Genomic DNA, 21,892 nt, shown 5'->3' with positions numbered 1-21,892 from the left:
TTCTCAGTCCCTACAGACTTCAGTGTTTAATTAGTGAGAGAACATCCATCCTCCTTAGTCCTCCTATTGGCAAATCTTGAGTGAGACTGTAACCTCCTCACCCCGCCTCCGATACCACAGGACCGGACCAACAGAGATTTATGACCACAGGCAACAGTGCAATATTTTGTACGCGTGTCTGGAATGTGTGTTGCGCTCACACTAATGTGAACGAAAAGAGGGAGAGGTTGTGGCAGGGGGTGGGGGTTCCAGTGAGAGTTAAGTGCAGTGATTGTCTACGTATATTTAAATTTGAGAGTGTGGCAGGTGAGTCTAGTGATGTATGAAACATGATTTATGCACTAATCCCATTTCACAGGGCCAGCTGCCCAACACAGATGTCAGCTCTTCATGTATCCACATATAACCTGATAACACAGAAGCCCTTTACTGTTAATGTAGAGGCATGCTCAACCTCATTCTCCACTTCAATTGATTACTTTAATCTGACCTTCGTCCAAACCTTTCTCTCCACCTTATTTTCTCATCTGTTTGCCATCCCAATCCTTTGTCTGCATCCCTACCTTCACTGGCCACACCTTCTTTTTTCCAGCCCCCTCTTTTCATTTCCTTTGCCCTTCCCCCATACATTGTTACACATCTATCTTTATCTTGCATTCTTGCCGTTTCACCCCTCCCACCCTTCTCCCTGTCTACTCTACACCTCTCCCTCTCCCTGTTTCTGTCATCCCCCTCTCAGCAATATAGTGGGTATACCATAGCGGCAGTTATAGTAGGGGGGTGGGGTGGTCCTGCCTTACTGGCTGATTTAATGAGTTCCTGTGGGGATCGGACTGAAGCCATCAAAAGCTGCGTGCTGCTATACAGCCAGCTCCGTTAAACAGATGCGCCTTTGCTAATGATAGTACTGTAGCGTTGCTTCAGATGCAGCCGGCATGAACGCAGTATCAGCTATAGGAAGAGAGAGATGAAAGATAAGCAATAGGTGTGTAACCATTCGTCTGGTACGGGAGGTTGTACGGAGGAATCTCACATGACTATGGATGATCTTCTTTTCTCTGCTGACCTTTCATCTGAGCAGCTTTATAGGCATACGATGGCGGGCAGGGGATAGTGGGGAGTGGATGAGCAGTAACAAAATCCTCTTGGTTGCAGATTTAAAGGACCTGACTGAAAAATAGCATCCCAGTCAAGACTCCTGAGGGAGGAAACTGTGAGAGTTAAAGACATATAATATGAATGACTAGGTCTGGGAATAGTTCACTGGGAAAGTAACAGAAAAAATAGAGTAGAAAAGCCTGAAAGGTGAGGGTGGAGTGCGAGAGACAATTATGTGATTATATTCGAGTGCCCAGCTGTATCTGTGGCTGTGAAGTGGGTTGGAGTTTGATTAGATGTCATCAAACTACATCTCTCTGCAGATATTATCCACATGGATGGGAATCACCAAATTCAGTCCTATGACAACCACTCGCCAGCATAATGGGCAGTTAGCACATAATTACAGTGGGACTGGTCACATCTGAGAGACCTATGCAGACTACAACACAAGGCCTCAGGATTCCCAGAGGCTCTCTCTAATGACTGCCTCATTATGGACACAAAGAGTTGTGCCAAACAAAGGGAAACCTTAGAGGATGCTGAGGGACAGGCACGTATGGTTCAATCATGCGTTGCTAGGATGCTGATGCAGCCTGACTGTAAAACAGAATGGTACAAAAATGGTCTAAATCTGTGTTGAAAGCAGGAAAGAAATGGGTAGCGACACAACTGTCACATACATGGAGGCATTTTACAAATTACACAGCATGGGAAGTAACTGTAAAATGAGATTGGTACTTGAAAAACACAAAAGAGACAAAAGTCTGCCGAAGATGTTTGGCTGCCAGAGGTCAATGTATGTGTATGTGAGAGAGAGAATTTCTGTGAAAACTCGATCTCCATCTGTCCACAGTTTGTAGAATAGTATTCCAAGCAAATCATTTGACAACACACTTGTGGTGTCTCCAAATGGCCCATGCTAAGCTCAGGATCAGTTCTGGGCAAATGCAGTCCTTTCAGCACTATGGAGAGTTAGATTGACCTGAGCTGAGGCCTGAGGCTGTGTCACTGACCGTGGTACTGAAAGCATGCCCTGTTAGCCCATTAGAAGGGTTAACCCTTCAAGACCAGACTCCAAAACAACTCTCAAGGTAGCCTTTTATGATCACTTTAATTGACTTGTCTTGAGCCATGTCTGACACAAGCATTTCCAGCTGGTTAGTAAAGTAGATATACATATAGAATTTACATAGTAAGTTATACACAAAAATGGTGTCTTCTACTTTCAATATTGAATTTTGTATTGTGTAGACTTGCCAATAGCTCTAAATGGTTAGATTCTGTGGACATTATCCAGTCAAATATAGACCTATGTAAGCACTGGGTAAAGCATTGTGGTGTCACTCATTTGATGATGTGAAGTAGGACTGTAAAGGTACATGTTTGGTGTCGGACGTTTATGTCATTCAGGGTTCATTATATGCTCTCCTGTCTTTGATTATCTACTTGATTCAATCCAGAAATAGTGAGTGGTAGCATGGGAATTGACTTAGGTTATTATCAGCAAAACCTTGCATCATTCATTGTTCTGCTCCACTGGCTTCTTGCCAGTGTTTGATGGGACTGTATTCTCACTCCAGGGTTCACTTGGAAGCAGATCAAGACGGCTTTCAAGTGGACTACTGAGTGACTTGGCACACCTACAGGAGCCATTCTCTTGAATTAACCTCATCTAGAAGATAGATGCTCTGCAACACTTACTGTACATATACCAGCCCAAGGAACATCAAGGTCCAACCAAGGGGTGTTGTGTGCTTTCGATATCAGATCAGATATCCATCCAGGCAGTTGTTGGGAGACAATTAAATGGGAAAAAGGAGGAAGCACAGTGTTGACTCGGGTTTGGAATTTGGTGTTGAATTAATGCAAAGTTGTGAGGCAACTTCCATCCAGTGGGACAGTTTTTTTCCTTCCCTTTTTCCCCACTAACAGGAGGTATTTCTTTTTTAGCAAGCAGCGCTCTTTAGAGCCCTTGTGTGTTTTCTGGAGCTGCTGAAGAACAATAGGTTACACTGCTGATGGAACAAACCAGAGTTGCATGACAGTCCACACATCTCTCTCGATCACTATCTGTCACTGAATGTATGCTTCCCACCAGCCATCTAGGGATCTATAATCAAGAGATGCAGAGTGACAATGCTTCCCTTTCTTCCGATGCTGGAATTTATCTCCCACTTCCTATGCACAGCACAACCTGAAGTGTTTGCTGAGAGCTTCATTTGAGGTTGGGGTGTGGGGTAGGGGAGGGTGGAGTGAGGGGTGCTTTTTAACAGCTCCTAGGCAGCTACTATGTGTGAGCCTATTTCTTCCCACTGCATGGCAAGTGGCTATGAGGCCCACAGGGGCCAGATATATCCGGAGCTTGGCCCAGCTCCAGTTGTCTTTACCTCACAGTATATTGTGATGGTCCAGTCATGAGAACGGGCATCGGGCCCCACGGGAAACCAGTGGGAAACTGGTATTCTCATTTACATCTCCCTCCGTTGTATCACATGGATCCCAACAGCCTGAATTAGACAAGTATAACCGCACAACCGGTCTCTGATGCAAACTTGTTAATTATTATGTAAACTCATGTTGTGCTCATGAGTGGCATTGAATGGTGTGTGACAGCAGCTCATTAATTATGCACCACAGATACCAAAGAGGCACTTTTTTAAAAACATCCTGTTAAGTTTTTATTAGTGTCTGAATGATTCTATTTGTCTAAAAAATAAATTTTCTTTATAGAGTTGAAAAAACATATATAAATTGACTATTAGCAAATCTTTCAGGCTGCATCCCATCTCTTTATGGTGTGTGTGCAGGCGATGTGTTTGTGTGCCGAGTGTGTGTGTGTGGCTTTGAGCTTCCTCTCTCCCCTTCATCCCCTTCTCTCTAAGCTGCAGAGTGTTGCCAGGACAACCCCTTGTGGTCCTTGCTGCATCGCGGCGACCCTCAATGCCAGCACTCAGGGAACCTCCTCGCACTGGGAAGGCAGCATAAAATTGGGATAATCGCCGTCGATTATGGGACACAATGGGTGCCGCTTCTGAAAGATTCATTCATCCTGGAAAAAGAGACTCTGGAGGGGGAAAGAGAAAGGGGCGCCTTGGTCCCTCCGCTGCTCTCCCACGGTGGGCACAGGCATGACATCAGTGGCCTGAAAGAGCTGGCATTCTGGACATGCCCACTGCCCCCACCCTTCCCCTCTGTCGCTATACCCTTATACCCCCCCTCTCTTCCATTCGAGCCCCCTCCCTCCTTTTTTTCGCCCCTGCCAGTTTGGATGCAGCGCTTGGCCGGGCGAGTTGGGGCCACTGCCGCTGTTTGCGTGTGAAACAAAGCCTCTCAGAAGGAAGAGAGAGGAAGCAGAGAGCTTCACATGGTACCAGCCAAGAGCAGGGATGGCTGCCTCAGCCTTCCCCTCACAGGCCCCTCTTTTGGCTGAGAGGTGCTGGTGTGACCCCGGTACCCCCTTTTCCCCCAGTGTCCCTCTTACACCCCCTCCTCCTGTAACCCCTTCTTCTCTGCCCCTAGTCCCTCACTCTCATCCTGAAAATGCTGCCGTTTCCCTGAGAGAGTCCTTTGAATGAGTATGACATGTCAAGGGATTTAGGATGAGTGATTTCTCATGACACAACCTTTCCCGACAGAGATGGCATTCCTCTGGCTTTTGTTGTGCGGTTGGTCATTTGTCTGAAGAGGAAATAGCCTTCCAACACATTTCCCTAATTAGAATAATGTGATACTGCTCAATACGATGTGAAGTCCCATGCTGCTGGGATACTGGAGGGAAATCACTGTGACACCATCCTCACATGAATCACATTGGCCATTTGTGTTGTGGAGCTCAGAGCACTGGATCTGTTGAATAGTGGGGATATGTAAATCTATATGTAGGAGGTCTAATTGAATGTGCCAACCATACTCTCGGTTTATGTCTTTTTTTTTTAATGATTATGTATTGGTTTCACCAAGGGACACATTACATGCTGTGCACCTTTTATACCTTAATTCATTTTGATGAGGGCTGTTGTGTGACATGCCCCTTTGCAGACAGTTCATAATATACTGTAATATAGTGCTGTTATAATAATACACAGCTGTTGGACCAGCATGGCTCAAGTTTGACATAATAATTTGTTTCAGATCAACCACAGAGAGGAGTACACATTAACCACTCATCTGCCATCGGCCACAATGACTACAATGACCTCAAAGGCCTAAAATGGCAACATTATGTACATTAAATCTTACCAACGCCACTCCCTTTGTTGTCATTCCCCTCTCAGCAAAAGATGCTGCTTGCAAAGCACTGTTGTCCACATGGTACCATTAGTGGGCATCATCATGCTCATCTCCAGCAGCCTTTACCTCACTGTCCCATGTAGCTGGATGAGTCTGGGAGCGTGATCCCTAGAGGGATTACAGTGTCCAGGGAATGGAGGATCCCTGAGGGATTTGACTCTTAAGCTTAGATATTGACCCCCACCCCTCCATACACACACTTTTTCTTTTAGTTTTTTTTTCCCTATAGGTTTGTTTGTTGTGTGTGTGTGTGGGTATTTGTGTTTGTGGGGGAATGTTTCTTGGTGTGTAGCTGGCTTGTGTGGGTAGTGGTGATACTAGTGAAGTCACGGGGTGGGCTGAGTGGGGAGGGGGGGTTGCAGACATCAGGATGGGGCAATTCAGGTTGCTGTGGCTGTGAATGGGTCTGTCGTCAGGGCTGTGTTTGACTCGCTCCTCTCTGGATGCTTTGGACTAGCTGGTGGACAGCTAAGAGCTTCTAGCTGTCAGCAGAGCTCTGCTGTTTTGTACCTGGGACCTTATCTGCTGACACCTGGCACATTTTATTTCTTCATTTTTATTGGATGGAGCAGCCGTGATCCTACTAACGGTTTCTTGGGCTGATTCACTCTTAAACACCAAAGACTGGAGGCTTGATCCTGGTCAATGTATATAGCACTTACCTCTGCTCCACCAGAAATGAAGTAAGTAATCTGCTGTACACTTATAGGCATAGTTTCCTTTTACTAATCTTTCTTGCATTGATTCATTAACACTTGTGTTATCTGAATCAAAGTGAGAAGTTGTGATAAATCAGTGGTAATAGGAGGGAACTTCTCTGTACAAGTAAGCAGTTTGACATCAGGTGTGCTTTTATGAAGACCCCCATTAATACTTCATGGTTTAACGGTCTGTAATGCAATTAATCTGATTAAGCCCTTGGCCAAGATTAACCGGTTTATAAGATGATCCTATTAGAGACTGGGAAGAAGGAACGTGTGCTTGTGTGGATGTGTGTGCATGTGTGTGTCTGTCGTGACTTTTGAATTATGATGTTCCACTGGACTTTTTTGTCAAATCCAATTATAGTCATAGAAACTCAATTTATGAGTGGCAATTAACATCCCAGTGACATCTTTTTTGTGTTCGGTTTCTAAAAGAGGCAGTTCAAATCAATTTTAGAATGGATACTGAAAAAAAGGTTTCATATCTCAGAGTTATTCTTAAGAGAGAGAATAAATCTAAGCTAATGTCATATTAATGATAGTTGAAATTACGTATAGCGAGAAAGATTTTCCATCTTCTAAAATTAGTGTCTAACATATAAAAAAACATTTTTTTTCCTGCTGGTGTGAAATGATAGTTTTTTGATGTAGTTAGTTACTCTTTGCTGTTCATTTTCATATTCATCTATCACTAGGTTGCACAATCTCTCTCATCTGTCTCTGACTTGGCGAGAGAAGTGCTAATGAGAGGATCATGACAGAATAATAACCGACATCTGTGACGTCGAGCATCTGCTTCCTCTGTCTCTCTCACTCCTCTTCATGCTAAAAATAATGAAAGGGAGAGAAAAGGGGGGAATTCAGTTAACAGCAGTCATCACTCTTATGGAATGGGATTACATGGTCATTTCTCAGTGTTTTATTTCTAGGCTTTCACTAATTTATCCAGCTTTTATCAGAGGTATGGGTATGAAATAACACAGAAACAGAGTGTGCTGGTAGTTACTGTTTGTTTGCCTGCTGCTTCCATGCATTTTCTGTGTTTCACACTTCACTTTGAAATTAATAAGATGAGACACGACTGATCCATCTGTGTGCCTGGAAGCAGACCAGGTGGTCTTCCTATATAGCCAAGCTTGCAAACCAGCAATACATAAAACCGGGGGTGGTGTGTGCGAGTGCAAGTGTGTGAGTCTCTCTATGTGTGTGTCTGTGTGCTCACATGGAATTATTAGCGACTACTTACACAACAACAATAGCATCATAAAGAGCCTTTGGTCACAAGGAAGTTCTCTAAATGGAGCCCATTGATCAGAGCTCCCTGTCTTGCCTTTGATCAAGTTTCAGCTTTGAAAAAAAAAGAAAGGAATAAAAAAGGACGACAGCCAGTATGATTAATATCTATGAGGTGCTCTGACTTCATAGTAGACTGCTGGGGGAGGGTCCAAGGACAAAAAAAGTTGACTTCACCACTGAGGCTTCCGTTTGTGAATGCTAGGCCATGAACCCCAGGGGTTAGGTAAAGGGTCAGAGTCACATTATTTCTTCTTTGCTTTTCTTTGTCGTCCATCACAGCAGACATTTTCATGGGTTTTTTGGTGAGTGAATAGAAACATAGAGACACATATTTCCTCTCAAACAAAACAGACAATAAACCCAACAGGACAATTTGATAGATTATTCCTGCAACTTCTTGAGATGATGAATAGAAAGCTACAGCTCTTCTTTCTTTCTTTCTTTCTTTCTTTCTTTCTTTCTTTCTTTCTTTCTTTCTTTCTTTCTTTCTTTCTTTCTTTCTTTCTTTCTTTCTTTCTTTCTTTCTTTCTTTCTTTCTTTCTTTAAATAAAGGCTCACAACAGAATCACACCCATGTCAGAGAAGTCTTAACAGGCCCTTCTCCTAGTAAATAAATCATTTTGTACTGTCAATTTATTTAACTTGAGTTTTTGTTTTTACTCTCCAGCACTTTGTTTGTTTTTTAAATGCTGCTTCCAAATCTGTTAGTAATTTATTCCAGTCAGCGATGTTATATACAATCCACACATTGGCACTTTATATATTTAACATATATGAGATGCTTCATGTCTGAAGTATTGCTCCAGAGGAGAGCTACATTACAGGCAGCAGCTTGTCGTCAGCTTCCATCTGTTGGATGCTATAGTAACCATGATGAGCAATGACAGCTTAGCAACACACTTGAGTGCTTAACATTTTCCTTAATGATCCTGTTTTTAGGTCTGATTTTGAGCTAAAGAAAAATAGTTTAGTTTTAAGGGCTTTTATTTTGTCACAATCAATTGATCCACATGTGACAGATGTGATGCTTACTGATTTATAATGCTATACATGTATGAGCAAGAGTGTGTTTCTGAAGGGGTTTGGCTTGATAGTTTTGTAATCAGTAAGTGACCATTTTTTATTTTTTTCTCTCCCACAGTGCCAACAGTATGCCTAAACAAGTGGAGGTGAGGATGCACGAGAGTCACCTGGAGCCCATTGAGGCCAGGCCTCAGTCCAAATGTGCCAAAATATGCTCCAAGCTGTTTAAGAACCTTCTTCTTACGCTCACCGTCCTTGGTAAGTCGCTTCGTCACTGTTCTATCTTTGTCTTTCTTTCTCTTCTTTTCTTTTCCCTTAAGGACATGATATGTAGCAAGACATGCCAAAGATGGGCACCACCACTGAGCTCAGTCTTCTGTAAACTCAGAGCTCGACGATGCAGCTTGCTTGGTAATATGAGGAGGAGATGCCATCTGTGCATCTCGCTGTGTACCAGACAGTAAGATCACTGGGTGTCCTGACCTTCCCCAGCTCTGTGCCACCTGTTGCTATCAAAAGCTCTCTGCGGCAATGGACAGGACACCCAAACAGCCTCTGGTGGTGCATGAAAAATATTGTGATTATGGAGGTGGCTCACTGCACCACAGGGGGAGATTTAATGAAAAGAGGAAAGGGCATGAAAGTAGTGGTGCAATTTATCGTTATAGACTTTCAGTCAGATTTAATCAGTTTATCCAGCACATACTATACATTTATTCTTTGTAGTTCCTGACAGCTGTGTGGTCGCTTTCCAGTCTTCCCGTTTCATAAGCAGAGGCCATGAACCTGCAAGAAATATGGATGCATATTGTTCATTATGTGTTCCTGTGTGTGTCCTTTAGCCATGCGCCTGTCTGCCTATCTGTATCCTACTTGTATGTGTGTTTGTGTGAGCATTGGTAATGTGTACGTCTCACCCCACTTGGCAGGACTCCTGCTAAGCAAGCGAGCCAGCATAATCATTGATCATCTGTCACTTGGCAGATAAGAGGCTGAAAGGGAACTTGTAAAGAGAAGGCTCAGGAAATCAAGTGCCATCCAAAACCAGAATCCACAGGATGCTGCTAAACGAGAGGATAGATTGAGGCACAGAGGACAGTGTACAATTGTTTTTTTTGTTTTTTTTTTCTGGAGGGCTTTTGATTCCAGTGTGTGTTATTAAACAACGTCTCGGGCTGTGTGATCTTTGGCAGTGGTGTGGTAGCAGAGGAAGTGCAGCCCCGGGGGTGGAGGGTGAGGGGAGGGTTGCTGGAGTTTTGTCTGGCCTGAAACGGACAAATACAGAGGCCAACTGCTGGGCCTGGTAGGCAGGGCTGCAGGGTGGGTGGGTGGGTAGTGGGTTGGGGTGGGGCTTAGAGCATACAGAGGTCATCTTTACTTTCTGCGCAGAAATGCCACATCGCAGAAGAATAATTGTTAGTGGGAAGACACATACTGTATATGTTGCAGGTCAACAGTGGCTTTGTTAGAAAGAGGCTGGACTTTCCTATTTTCCGGCTTCTAGTGAGTGAAATGAGGACAGATGATAGGTATGGATAGAAAAAAAACATCCACTTGACATCACAAAATATCAGTGAGGCACAAAGTGTCTAAGATAAGGGTCAACAGCCTCTTCTTTCCTCCTTTACTGAATGCTAGTAGTTGTCTTTTTCACCTTCCCTGTCACAAAATGGTAAAAAAAGAAAAAAAAAATCCTTGAAAGCATTTTGGGTTTGCAGAGATTACACATGCTTCAGCGGGGAATCTGACATGCTGCCTCCTCCCTGCTGCTTCAAAGCGATCCAATCTTAATCCTCCATGAGATTTACTCTCACTTACCAGGTTTCCATTTTATCTCCTCAACCCACTGTCCTCCCTGAGCATGCAGCGCACAGCCTCCTCTACGGCTCTAGACTAGTGAATTGACAGGATAGGGCTAATTTATAAAGGCGTCTTTAAAGAGAAAACTGTTGCTTGTTTGTCATTTAATAGATTACATCTTAGATCCTCTCAGAAGCAGCCAATACACCCACAGTAATGTCTCTCTTGTAATGTTTTATTCAAACGTAATATGTGACTCTTTTTGCTCTGCCTTCTCAATCTCATTTTGTTCCAGATTGTCTTCTGCTTTGCCATTATATGATTTTTGCGGTGTTACTCACACACTTCTCCTCGCACTTCAGGTGTGATCCTGGGAGCTGTAGCAGGGATGTTGCTACGTGTTGCCTCCCCAATCCACCCAGACATTGTCATGGTGATTGCTTTTCCTGGAGATATCCTGATGAGGATGCTGAAGATGTTGATCCTGCCACTCATCATCTCCAGTTTAATCACAGGTGCTGATATCAAATGCATTACACTATTACAAGAATACCTGATTAAGGGAAACTTTATTGAGGGCAAATAAATGTTTAAATCCTGATCTACAACTTTCACTTTCACTGCATTTTTATAAGGAAAGTAGTCCTGTTGTCACTGTAATCCTGATTATGAACTCGTAATTGACAACATTTTCATTTCAGTCATCAGGCGCAGAATCATGCACATGATCAAACACCATTATGCAATCCCCTAATGGTCTTTGCATTCAGCTTTCATGCCCCACAGTATTGAGTCAATATTTCCATTCAATAAGGCCATGTAATTACCATGTAAACACGATCTTGCTTATTTTGGCTGCAGGTCTGGCTGGTTTGGACGCCAAATCCAGTGGTCGCCTGGGCACCAGAGCTATGGTCTACTACATGACCACCACAATTATTGCTGCTATCCTGGGAGTCATCCTGGTGTTAGTCATCCACCCTGGCAACCCCAAACTGAAGGAGAATCTGGGCGAGGGCGAGAAAAATGATGATGTATCAAGCTTGGATGCCTTCTTCGATCTAATTAGGAACCTGTTCCCAGAAAACCTTGTGCAAGCTTGTTTCCAACAGGTAAAGGCGGTAAAAATGTTTCAAGTTGCCAATAACAGTTCAATCTGTGAAGTGGAACATTTCCAAAGTCAATTATCCACAGTTACAGTAAGTGTAAATCAACATAGTCATCAAACTCAACACTTCTTTATTGTTCTTTGTAACCACAGATCCAGACAGTCACAAAGAAGGTGGAGGTGATTGTCAATGAAGACGTCAATGCCACCACCATGGAGGGACTGGTGGCTAACATCACCAAGGAGCCTCAGTTCATTGTCAAAAAGTCCCTGCAGTTCAAAAGTGGCATGAATGTTCTGGGTGGGTAACTTGAACTACAGCCAAGTTAATGGCTGTATGATGGGTTGTACAGCATGCTAACATGCTCACATAAAGAGTGCTAATGTACTGATACTAAACAAGTATCATTTTAAGCATGTTCACCATTTTTGTGTAAGCGTTTAGCATGCTAACGCACATAATAGTGAATATCTTATGTCAATTTTATGGGAATTCATCCAATAATTTATGAGCTATCAGTATGGACCAAAGTAGTGGCCTTCCTACCACCATTATCAAAGCAATGCTGCCAACATGGCTAAAAATAAAGAGCAACTGTTACTCTTCATTTTTCAGCGCTACATTTACATAATTTGACATCAGCAAACATCTGGAAATACCTGATGTTTTTTGTCTGCAAATGTAAAACATCTCACCTCCTAACGCCAGTTGCTTCATGAAGTAGTCATTTCACCTGTCCACACTGGGATTTAAAGTTGAGGGTTTTTTTTTTTTTGTCACAGGTCTGATTGGTTTCTTTATTGCATTTGGCATCTGCATGGGCAAGATGGGAGAGAAGGCCAGACTCATGATTGAATTCTTCAACATCCTCAATGAGATTGTGATGAAACTTGTCATCATGATCATGTGGTTAGTATCACTTAAGAATCTCATTGACTCATAATGGCAATTCATTTTGTTCTTCTGAGGCAGAAATAACTGCTTATTTGAAGTTAAGTATCATGTCATTGCAACATTTAAAGGTTCAGTGTTTAATAATTGGCAAGGTTTCGAGGGGAAAATATATTAGTATAAGTGGATAATCGCTATAAAATAAAAATTTGTTTGGTTTTCGGAGCCTTAGAATTCTTCGTTTATACATAAGGTCTTGCTTTAGAGAGTGTCGTCATCTTGCACCGCCATGTTTGTACGGCAGCCCGAACGGACAATCCAGCCAGTCAGAGAGCACGTTTCACAAGTTTCGCGTTCATAAATAAACCAACAAAGAAGAAGGAGGAGGGAAAGAAGAGGTAGTAAGAAACGACAGACATGTCGTAAAATGGTTTAGATCTTCACCTCATCGCTCCATGCTCCTGAAATACTCCCAGTCGTCCCAGTCCAGGTAAACACGTTTTTTTGTCCTCAGAGGCCACCGTCACTTTGCCAACGGGAGGGGTGAGTGCGAGTAAGCGAGTAAGCGCTGTAAACTAGAGTCTGAATGCTCGATATCACAGTTTTACCCCCATATTACACACTGGACCTTTTAAACAATGCCAATATTTAAAGTTGAATGTGTCTGATAAGTCTGTAAGTCATGAGAATGTCTTTTTCATCTCATCAGGTATTCTCCCTTTGGTATTGCCTGTCTGATCTGTGGTAAGATCATTTCCATCAAGGATCTGGAGGTGGTAGCCAGGCAGCTGGGCATGTACATGATCACTGTAATTGTTGGCCTCATCATCCACGGAGCCATCTTCCTGCCCAGCATCTACTTTGTCATCGTCAGGAAAAACCCCTTCACCTTCTTCCTGGGTATCTTCCAGGCCTGGATCACTGCCTTGGGGACAGCCTCCAGGTCAGCCTCTGGATGGATGGATGGATGGATGGATGGAAGGATGGATGAATAGATGGAAGCTTTTTAAATATTCATGTAGTTAAAATGATGTACACCTTCTGCTTTTCCCTTCAGTGCTGGTACACTGCCTGTCACCTTCCGTTGTCTGGAGGAAAACCTGGGTATTGATAAAAGAGTCACTCGTTTCGTGCTCCCCGTTGGTGCCACCATCAACATGGACGGCACTGCTCTATATGAGGCCGTGGCTGCCATCTTCATTGCCCAGATGAACGGTATCCACCTTGACCCAGGCCAGATTGTCACCGTCAGGTCAGCAGAAAGTTTGTTTTTGTTCTTGACGTATTTCAGCCAATGCCATTTGCAGTGTTAAGTGGTTAAGATTCAGTGTTGTTTCCTGTCCATGTAATGTGAAAATTAGGTTTTCGTGAAAAATTTTAAATCACCACTGGGAAACACTGAGACCTCATATGATATTTCAGCAAGTCCTCTTTGACTTGGCTTCTTAAATGGACTCAGTCTTCCCTAGAAAGATTGATTTGACTGCACACAAAAGTCAGAAAAGCTATTCATAGTCATAAGCAGAGTCGGAATCATAACTCACTCTACTTCAAGAGGGTTTAAACGGAGCCCAGAGGATGCAGTTCAGCAAACACAGTTAGCTCTTAATAAATGAGGACAAACACAGCAGGAGTGTAGAGACATTTAACAGCAAATAGAAAAGCCTCACTTGATCAAAGTGGCTGTAACTTTAGAGAAGAAATTTACAGGGGAGCAAACAAACCACCAGGAGGAAGCAACATGTGCCAGGGCCATATCTCACGCTAAGTAGGAAGATAAATACAAATCACTTGCTGTTTCTCGAGTATCTGTAACTAACTTTGCCAAACACTCCCTTGTTAATAGAGCGTGTCGAGGATGAATGACCTTCAGCCTGACATTTTTGCGGCATATCAGTCCATTGATTTAAACATCCTATCTCGCATATAAAGCTCTCGTCATGTGCAATAGAGAACCCACTCCAGTGGTCCTCAGCTGCTGCTCTTTACACAAGCACCATAGAGAATGAGTGTCTTCATCTGTGGCAGCGAGCTGCAGTCATTTCACTTTCATTGGCAGCCAAGGAGTCGAGGCAGGGTTTAGAGGAGATGTTGTGGAGGATGAGGTCAGGTTGTAGTGGGGTTCTGGAGTTTGTGACTAAGTGCTCCTTTGCTGTGTCTTCATCCAGTCTGACAGCCACCCTGGCCAGCGTTGGAGCAGCCAGTATTCCCAGTGCTGGCTTGGTGACTATGCTGTTGATCCTGACTGCTGTAGGCTTGCCAACCCAAGATATCAGTCTGCTGGTTGCTGTTGACTGGCTGCTGTAAGTTTGATGGAATGCATATGCATGTTATATTTCTACATCTTAAGGTATTTTTTTTTGCATTTCCTAGTATTTCCTTCATTAACCCATTTGGAATACACCAAACCATCTTCCACTATCCTGGTTTCTCTCTGTTCAGGGATCGATTCAGGACTTCAGTGAACGTGGTGGGTGACTCCTACGGTGCAGGCATCGTGTACCACATGTCCAAGGCAGAGCTGGAAGAGCTGGATGCGCATACGGCTAAATCTGACGACATTGAAATGATGACGAAGACCCCATCTTATTATGACGACATGAAGAATCACCACGAAAACAATTCCAACCAGTGCGTCTTATCCGCCACCGCTTCTACAACCGCTACCACTACTGCTAACAATTCTGTCGTAGTAGATGAATGCAAGGTACAATTAACGCTTACGGACATAGAGACTTGTATATAACCCTCTCTTTTGTTGCATGCTCGTCCTGCACCCTCTCTTGCCTCTGTTTTATCCAATGCATGAGCGTATGATAATGTAAATAGACCCATTGTTATTTTCTGAAGCGAGAGAACAACAGATGCATGTGTGTTTATATGTTTCATTCTTCTGGAATAGCAGCTTTTGTGTTAAATGAACATCCAAAATTTCAAAACACTTAACAAAAAGGAAATAGAAATGAACAAACCAAAAAGTGATTCAACTTGTGCTTTATGCAAATGAAGGAAAAATCTTCAACCTCCTCTACAGTTAGTTGATCTGATGACTGTAACCTTTGGGGGATTGACCCTAACTCATAATCCTTATTATGAGCCTGAGGAATTATTTAGCAGCTTTCTTTTCTATCAAAAGTTCACACTACATACATTTTCTAAAAATATTTTACCTTTTCTATGATTCTTTTTTTTTTTTTTTACATTTACCTTTTATTTGGCCCAATGTCTGAAAAGATCATTGTGCTTTATCTTAAGGATGTGGCTGATTTTAATTGTTAAAGAGCTTTACTTCCAACAAGGTCACCCGTTGCTGTAGCTTTTAAAATGCTGAGAGGGAAAGTGTTACAGCTAATTAGCAGTTCATATATTCCACATACACACTTCCACCATGCTGTCAGTGACTCATTCCCAGTCAGGTTTTTTTCATTTTGACACCATCTATTTCTGCTCTTTGCAAAAGCAGTGTTGTGAAATCTAAAGCTGTGAACGAGCTCCCATAATGTAAAACATAACGCACTTTGAATCCCGTCTTTGAATGTATTCCAGCCTTTAGAATAATATGGGGGTTCAGACAGAGTGCCTGTTCCCAGACACACACACACACAAATGCCCTGGCGGAAAAGGTCTACTGATGAGCCTATTCATTTATTAAAGGGTGAAAGGTGTTGCTTAGCAACACTGGCAACCTGTCACAGAAGCAATCTGTCCATAGGAAAAAGTTATATCTTCCTCTCCATTTATTAACAGACATTTACATATAAATGTGATACAAAGGCTTGCTATTTCCAGTATCCACCATGACTATTTTATTTTCTGTTTTCTCCTCTGTTTGCCTGTAAATAGATTGACTCACATTTCTAACTCCATTTTCGAGGTGCATATCGCTGTAGACTGCTTGCAAAGTAACAACAACATAACAATGCATTCATTCTGTAGTATTTGTACCTTGTTTTATATGTTGTATCTTAATTCATTCATTTGTGCATGTTTCTATTTTTTCTCTTTTTTTGATGTTTTGTTATTGGTCTTCTATGGTCGTCATAAATGTGTGGTCTGTTTGCAGGTCAGTAAAAGAAACTCTGCTCTTAGGACTGCCATCAGCATGATCATGAAACTAGCTATGATACCTAAGACGCTGCGTTTTTATTATTGCCAAATATCATCACTACAGCATCCAAAAGTACAGCGAAGAATGTTTTAAATGGTTTTCTGGCTTTACAATAACAATATGTTTACAGTTCTGTACTATATAAAACAGCTACCTTAACAAATGGTTTTTTGAAAAAACAAAAAAACAAAAAACAGGATAAAGCGTTTATAGGTTTAGTTGTTTTTGGATAGCATAGGATGCTTTATTAGCTGCAGAAGCCAGACTGACCAATCAGATTTATTGGCTAAAGCTAAGTGTTATTGTAAGGGAGTTTTTTTTTTCCTTTTTTTTTTTGATCCAAGGTTTTATAAAATGAAAAAGAAAAAAGTTTGTTTGTGCTGTTTTATCTGTGCCTTAGACCCACTGTTTAGATCTCCTTGCTAACTGCTTGCAGGTAACCTCAGCCACTAACGGCTCTGCTGCGGAGTGCACGCTTGTTGAGGAGGAACCATGGAAACATGAATAATGGCAGCACAGAGATCCCCTGCTCCTGGGCTCCACAAGCTTTCCTACCTGGTGATAAAACAGAGTGAATGAAAAAAGTCACATGAACAGAACTACTAATTGTTTTTTTTATATAGTTAAGTTTTCTTTTCTTTAATTAGTCCCTTTAAAAGTTTTTGTAACTGTCTATCTGACTGATATGTAATACTAATTCACTTAACCGTGAAATGATAACAGAGGTATACCTACCTGCTAGAGCACAATTATATCCTATATAGCAAATACTTGCACAACATACTTCAAGGCTTGGGGAGGGAAGGGAGAGAAAAAAGTTAGATAAGATATTCCTAGCAATACATCCTGGTTCTACATTATAAGATGAGAGAAGAAGTGGCTCTATGAGTTTAATACAGGTAGGAAGTAAGAGCATTAACCATGGCAACTGGTGTAATGTTTGTACTGAGCTTATTTGCTTTACATCTCTGTCGGTACCATCACATATGTGCAGAGGGCCACTGCTTTTCACTTGTAGCTCAGTCTCTTATCTTACAGTAACTGTCAGAGCTTCTGCAGTGCACCTGACCACATCTGCATTTGCCCGAAGCTGATGAAAGGGAGGGGGAAGAGAGAACAGTAACAAATGAAGGAAAACCACACCGAGCCTCTAAAACCATTACAAACACAGTCACAGTGGAATTATATAGCACAAGTCATAAGGAGCCCACATTCTATTCCCCCTTTTGTTTCCTTTATTTTGTCTACTGTATAAAAAGGGGATTTTTTTTTCTTTCTTTGAGTCACCTGCTGAGTGAGATATAAAACTTGTGTGTGTGCCTGTGTGTGTGCGTGTGTGTGATAGAGAGAGCGAGAGAGAGAGCGAGAGCTGGGGTTAAGAACATGACCAAGTCAATTATAGGGACCAAACAGGCAGAAAATCAATCAACTCACAGAGGCCTTTGAACTGCCTCCGTGACGCAACACATTTTACATCAATGCCCATTTATTTGTGGCTGGCATAGCAGCTAATATTTTCTTCTTCTTCTTTTTGTCGCCAAAGCCTCAAAACTTTAAGCTAAGAAAATCACTGCCCTAAATATGAAACTTTATGGTACTTTTCCCAAAAAGGGAAAAAAGTAAAAAACAACTTTGTAATGTCTATATGATTGTTACAAAAACATATGACATGAATAATTGACATATCTCAATGAAGATTTAGCACAAAAAAGAAATTATATAGAGCACAAAATGACAGAGCACAATAAAGCCAAAATAAGGATAATTAAGAGTCAGTGATATAATCAAAAGTCATGCACATTATTGTTCCATGTCAACACTGATCATATCCCAAGTTTAAAAGAAAAACACTAAGGGAGAGCAAAAGATACTCAGGCTTGTATGTTTACTCTTTTACAGGGAAATATATTGTAATCCTAAAATGTTTACTTGCTCACTACTGGAGCGTTTCACCTCACAAAACAGCCTCTTGACAGCAGGATGGTCTGTCTGTGGACAGTTTTGACTACTGCAAAGGACTTTGTTTAAAGATGATAATTTTATAATGTGGTAAATATAACAGGAAGGGAAGGTTCCCAGCACATACAGCAAAAGCACACACACATATATACTCTATTGATCCTCGACCTATGTACTGTCTGAAAGCAGACATACGGTGAAACATCAGATAAAATGTGGGGGGAAAATATATATATACAGTATATACATATATAAAAGAAACAGAGGAAGAAGTAGCACAGCATTCGGCTGTCAGATGGATTCTTGGCTTGCACAAACAGAGACAGATCATTGATATAACACTCTACGGGGAGACTCGCCAGCTTCTTGCTTAGCCAGACCTAAAAAGGTAAACAACAATATATTTCAGCCACAAGAGCTCAAGACTGTTTCTACAAACCCTAGATGCTGCAGCTGTGTGTCCATATTGGCGAGAAGTGGTTTGATAAGGAAACTCAGAACAAAAGAGTGGACACATACAGAACAGTAACACGCATAATGCAAGAATGTTCCCAACTATCAGGTAATAAAAATGTATTCCTCTCTTACAACCAAATGGCTTAAAAAAGATGTGCAAACATACAAACTAAGCAGGACAACTGGCTGTTACTATTTTTTTTTAGCCTGTGTGTGTGAGAGGTGAGACTTCTGTGATGTGGGTGCGGATTTGATTCCTTTATCAGTGTTAATCGGCGTCCTTCTCTCCGGTCTTGTTTCTTTTCATTTAGTGCATATAACGACAACCTTGCCTTGAAGATGTTCACTTCAAACCACACATGCCACTTAAAGTAACACTAGGAAACTTAACAAAACACATAGTGCAGCACTCTGTCCTTTTAGTTCCTGAGACACACTCTACTCTTTTGGTTTGTTTTTTTAAAGCTCAGTTGAAGTGAGTGTGCTTTGATACAACATAGTGCACACTTGGTGTTCTGCTGTACACTCTGCACACACTGATCTATACCATACACATAAAAACAAACAAGCATGCACATACACTCACTCACACAAATTCACATATCTTTCATAAACACACAAACACACACACAAATTCACTTTCATTTTTCTCAAGTGCACACACAAACACACATGCAGACACTAAAACGCAGAAGGTCACTACATTTATAATTGTAATCAGTGGGCTGCAGAGCACAGCACTGACACCCTAACAGGGCCTTTGGGCCTCATCTTTTGACCTTGTGATCTTCAGGACAAAAAAAAAAAAGAGAGAACACTCCTCTGTAAAGGAGATGATGCAGACCATAGTGTCACCGATGGGGATTGAGTGTTGAACCACTATTATGTTCAAACTCACGGTTTTAGAAGCATGAATAAAATAAAATGATAATTATTTTTTGCACCACTATCTTAAAAGCATGATATTTTGAAGTGCCTCCTTGCACTTTGTGTATATATTGTAGGTAACAGATTGTTTTTTTTGTTTTTTTTTGGTCCTTTATTTTCTTTTGAGGGGGGCGTTGAAATGATATGTAGGAATATAGTTTCATTACTGTGACATTTTTAATGTAATCCTCTAGAAAAAAGATATCATCTATGTCCTGAGTAAAATTAGATTAGACAAATTGTATAGAGAAGAAATCGTGTAATAAATTGCTTGTTTTTTTTATTCTCTAATAGCTGTTAACTAGTTGTTTTACTTACCTGTCACACACCAATATATAAATATCTTTTTTTTTGTATCTAATGTAAGCGTTTTGAATGTTTGTTCCATGAAGATATAAGCAGTGTGCATTCATTTTCATTTTCATTGTACATAAATAAATATATAATTGTTCTGTTCAGTGGCAATGCAGAATTTTCCGGAAATTACAGTGATCCTGAAGCGAACACAATGGTTTGCATGACAAAGAGAAAAAGAAAAGAGAGTGAGAATGAGCGAAAGAGAGAAGACAGACAGAAAGAAAGAGAGCAAGGGGAAGTTTCTGCTTTGACAAAGGGAGGGGGCCAACACGAGTTCTTTTGGTGGGAATTACTGTGAAAAAGGCTGCTGGAAAGAGAAACGAGTAAAGGTCCAATTTGCCCTGGATGTAGAATAGAGTGAGAAAATCAAACACGACTTAGTAGCCAATTTGAGCGAAAGAACAAACATCAGATGTATTCAGATGCCTGTTACAGTATAGAGCAACATTCCTCAGGTGACTCATCTGAACCACTTTGTCTTTTCAGTGGAGAAAACTGACTTTTTAGTCTCAGGCATCTTTGTTTACCTGGTGCATGTGCATTTAAAGCTACAAGACATATATATCTAGTTCTTTTAGAGTCTGTGATAGCCTGTCTACATGACACATCCTCATACATTTTGCCTAATGAGACTCTGTCGTACCATCAACATCCTGGAGATTGATAGGAATCCCACCCGCTCAAAAAACTGCCTTTACTCCGCTTGCCTTTTATTTGCATTCTACACAGAAAATATATGCACGCACAAACACCTGGAACCTGCTGAGCTAAACGGTATGGATTACACAGATATTGATTGACACATGGTATTTCAATGAAGAGCCAGTATATCTTTGAGCTTGTCCTTTTCTACTGAAATGTGTCTTTTTTTGGAGAAACTCCTAGCTGATAACTTGTCTCACTCCTGCCTATACAATGTGCTTTCCTGACTTTACTTTTCTAGGCCTTCCCTCTTTGAAAAGTTGTTGTAATTCTGATGTAAAAGGCAGAGTGTATGTGAGGGGGAGATACACTATCAAGAAATATAAAAAGACAAAAAAAATACATGAATTCTTTCCTCGGTCTATGGTATACATAAAAAAAATCTGTTTCTACATATCAAGTGTTGTACCTTTGGTGTACATATACAAATATAACTAATAAATGTTGATTCATAACTAAATTTTGGCTGCTTTTTGGTTTTTTACATGCACATGCACAAATATATTTTTCTTGTGACTGTCTATACGTCATTTTTAGAGAATTCTACAGTAAAATAAAAGAGAAAAGAACTTTACAAAATACACAATGATGGTATTTACAATCCTTTTTGAATAATTATATAGAGGTTCAATAATTTGAAAGGGACAATTTATTGGTTATTAACAATTTAGCATCTCTAGGCCCCCAGGCATCCTGAGTCAAACTCCCTATCCACAGAGCCAGTCCCGGGAATAATCAACAATTTCAAGATGAAGCATGTGCTAAAGAAAAGCTAGAAATGTTTCTCGTTCTCATTTTGATCACATGAAATACATAAATGTAATACTATACTGAGATCCTTAAAATATCACACACCACCTGGAAGAAATCAAGTTTGACAGAGAGGAAATAGATTCATGTTCATTATGGTGCTGCAGATGCAGTCTGACAATGTTCCACCACTATTGATCGTTTTTGCCATTCAATCATTCCCCTTTGTCTCAGCACATAGTGGGTAATCAGTGAATGAGTGAACACCACATTCCAGAACATCTCTTTCTATACACATTTATTTCATTCATGACTTTACAAATCTTTTCAGCAACATCTTTTGTTAATTTTTCATAAAACCTGCCTAATCTAGTACATTTGCTACTTCCCCCTCAAAGTGAATCATATAAGAGCAAAAG

General features: G+C 41.2%; 1 protein-coding gene across 4 annotated transcripts in view; it reads left to right on the top strand.

Moving 5' to 3' along the window:
• The window catches only part of LOC146986052 (excitatory amino acid transporter 2-like), a 30,317-nt gene extending 9,134 nt beyond the window's left edge, over positions 1–21,183 (top strand). Inside the window, exons 1-11 of one of the 4 annotated variants that reach the window (XM_085779625.1) lie at positions 5,742–6,074; positions 8,533–8,672; positions 10,577–10,729; positions 11,076–11,326; positions 11,476–11,623; positions 12,106–12,232; positions 12,924–13,157; positions 13,272–13,466; positions 14,383–14,517; positions 14,657–14,845; positions 16,759–21,183. In XM_085779625.1, coding sequence (XP_085635751.1) covers positions 6,037–6,074; positions 8,533–8,672; positions 10,577–10,729; positions 11,076–11,326; positions 11,476–11,623; positions 12,106–12,232; positions 12,924–13,157; positions 13,272–13,466; positions 14,383–14,517; positions 14,657–14,845; positions 16,759–16,762 — 1,614 coding nt within the window. In that variant the 5' untranslated portion in view covers positions 5,742–6,036 and the 3' untranslated portion in view covers positions 16,763–21,183. Of the gene's footprint in view, positions 1–5,741; positions 6,075–8,532; positions 8,673–10,576; positions 10,730–11,075; positions 11,327–11,475; positions 11,624–12,105; positions 12,233–12,923; positions 13,158–13,271; positions 13,467–14,382; positions 14,518–14,656; positions 14,922–16,758 lie in introns of those variants that run through there. The other 3 variants (XM_085779623.1, XM_085779626.1, XM_085779624.1) reach the window with 3 other exon arrangements.
• The last annotated feature ends 709 nt before the right edge of the window (positions 21,184–21,892 follow it).

Source organism: Trachurus japonicus, chromosome 6 (genome assembly GCF_045865225.1).
Source record: "Trachurus japonicus isolate A0001 chromosome 6, Traja_1.0".
Taxonomy (NCBI): domain Eukaryota; kingdom Metazoa; phylum Chordata; class Actinopteri; order Carangiformes; family Carangidae; genus Trachurus; species Trachurus japonicus.
Note: the sequence above shows the minus strand (reverse complement) of the source record. Positions and strands in the feature narration are given on the sequence as shown.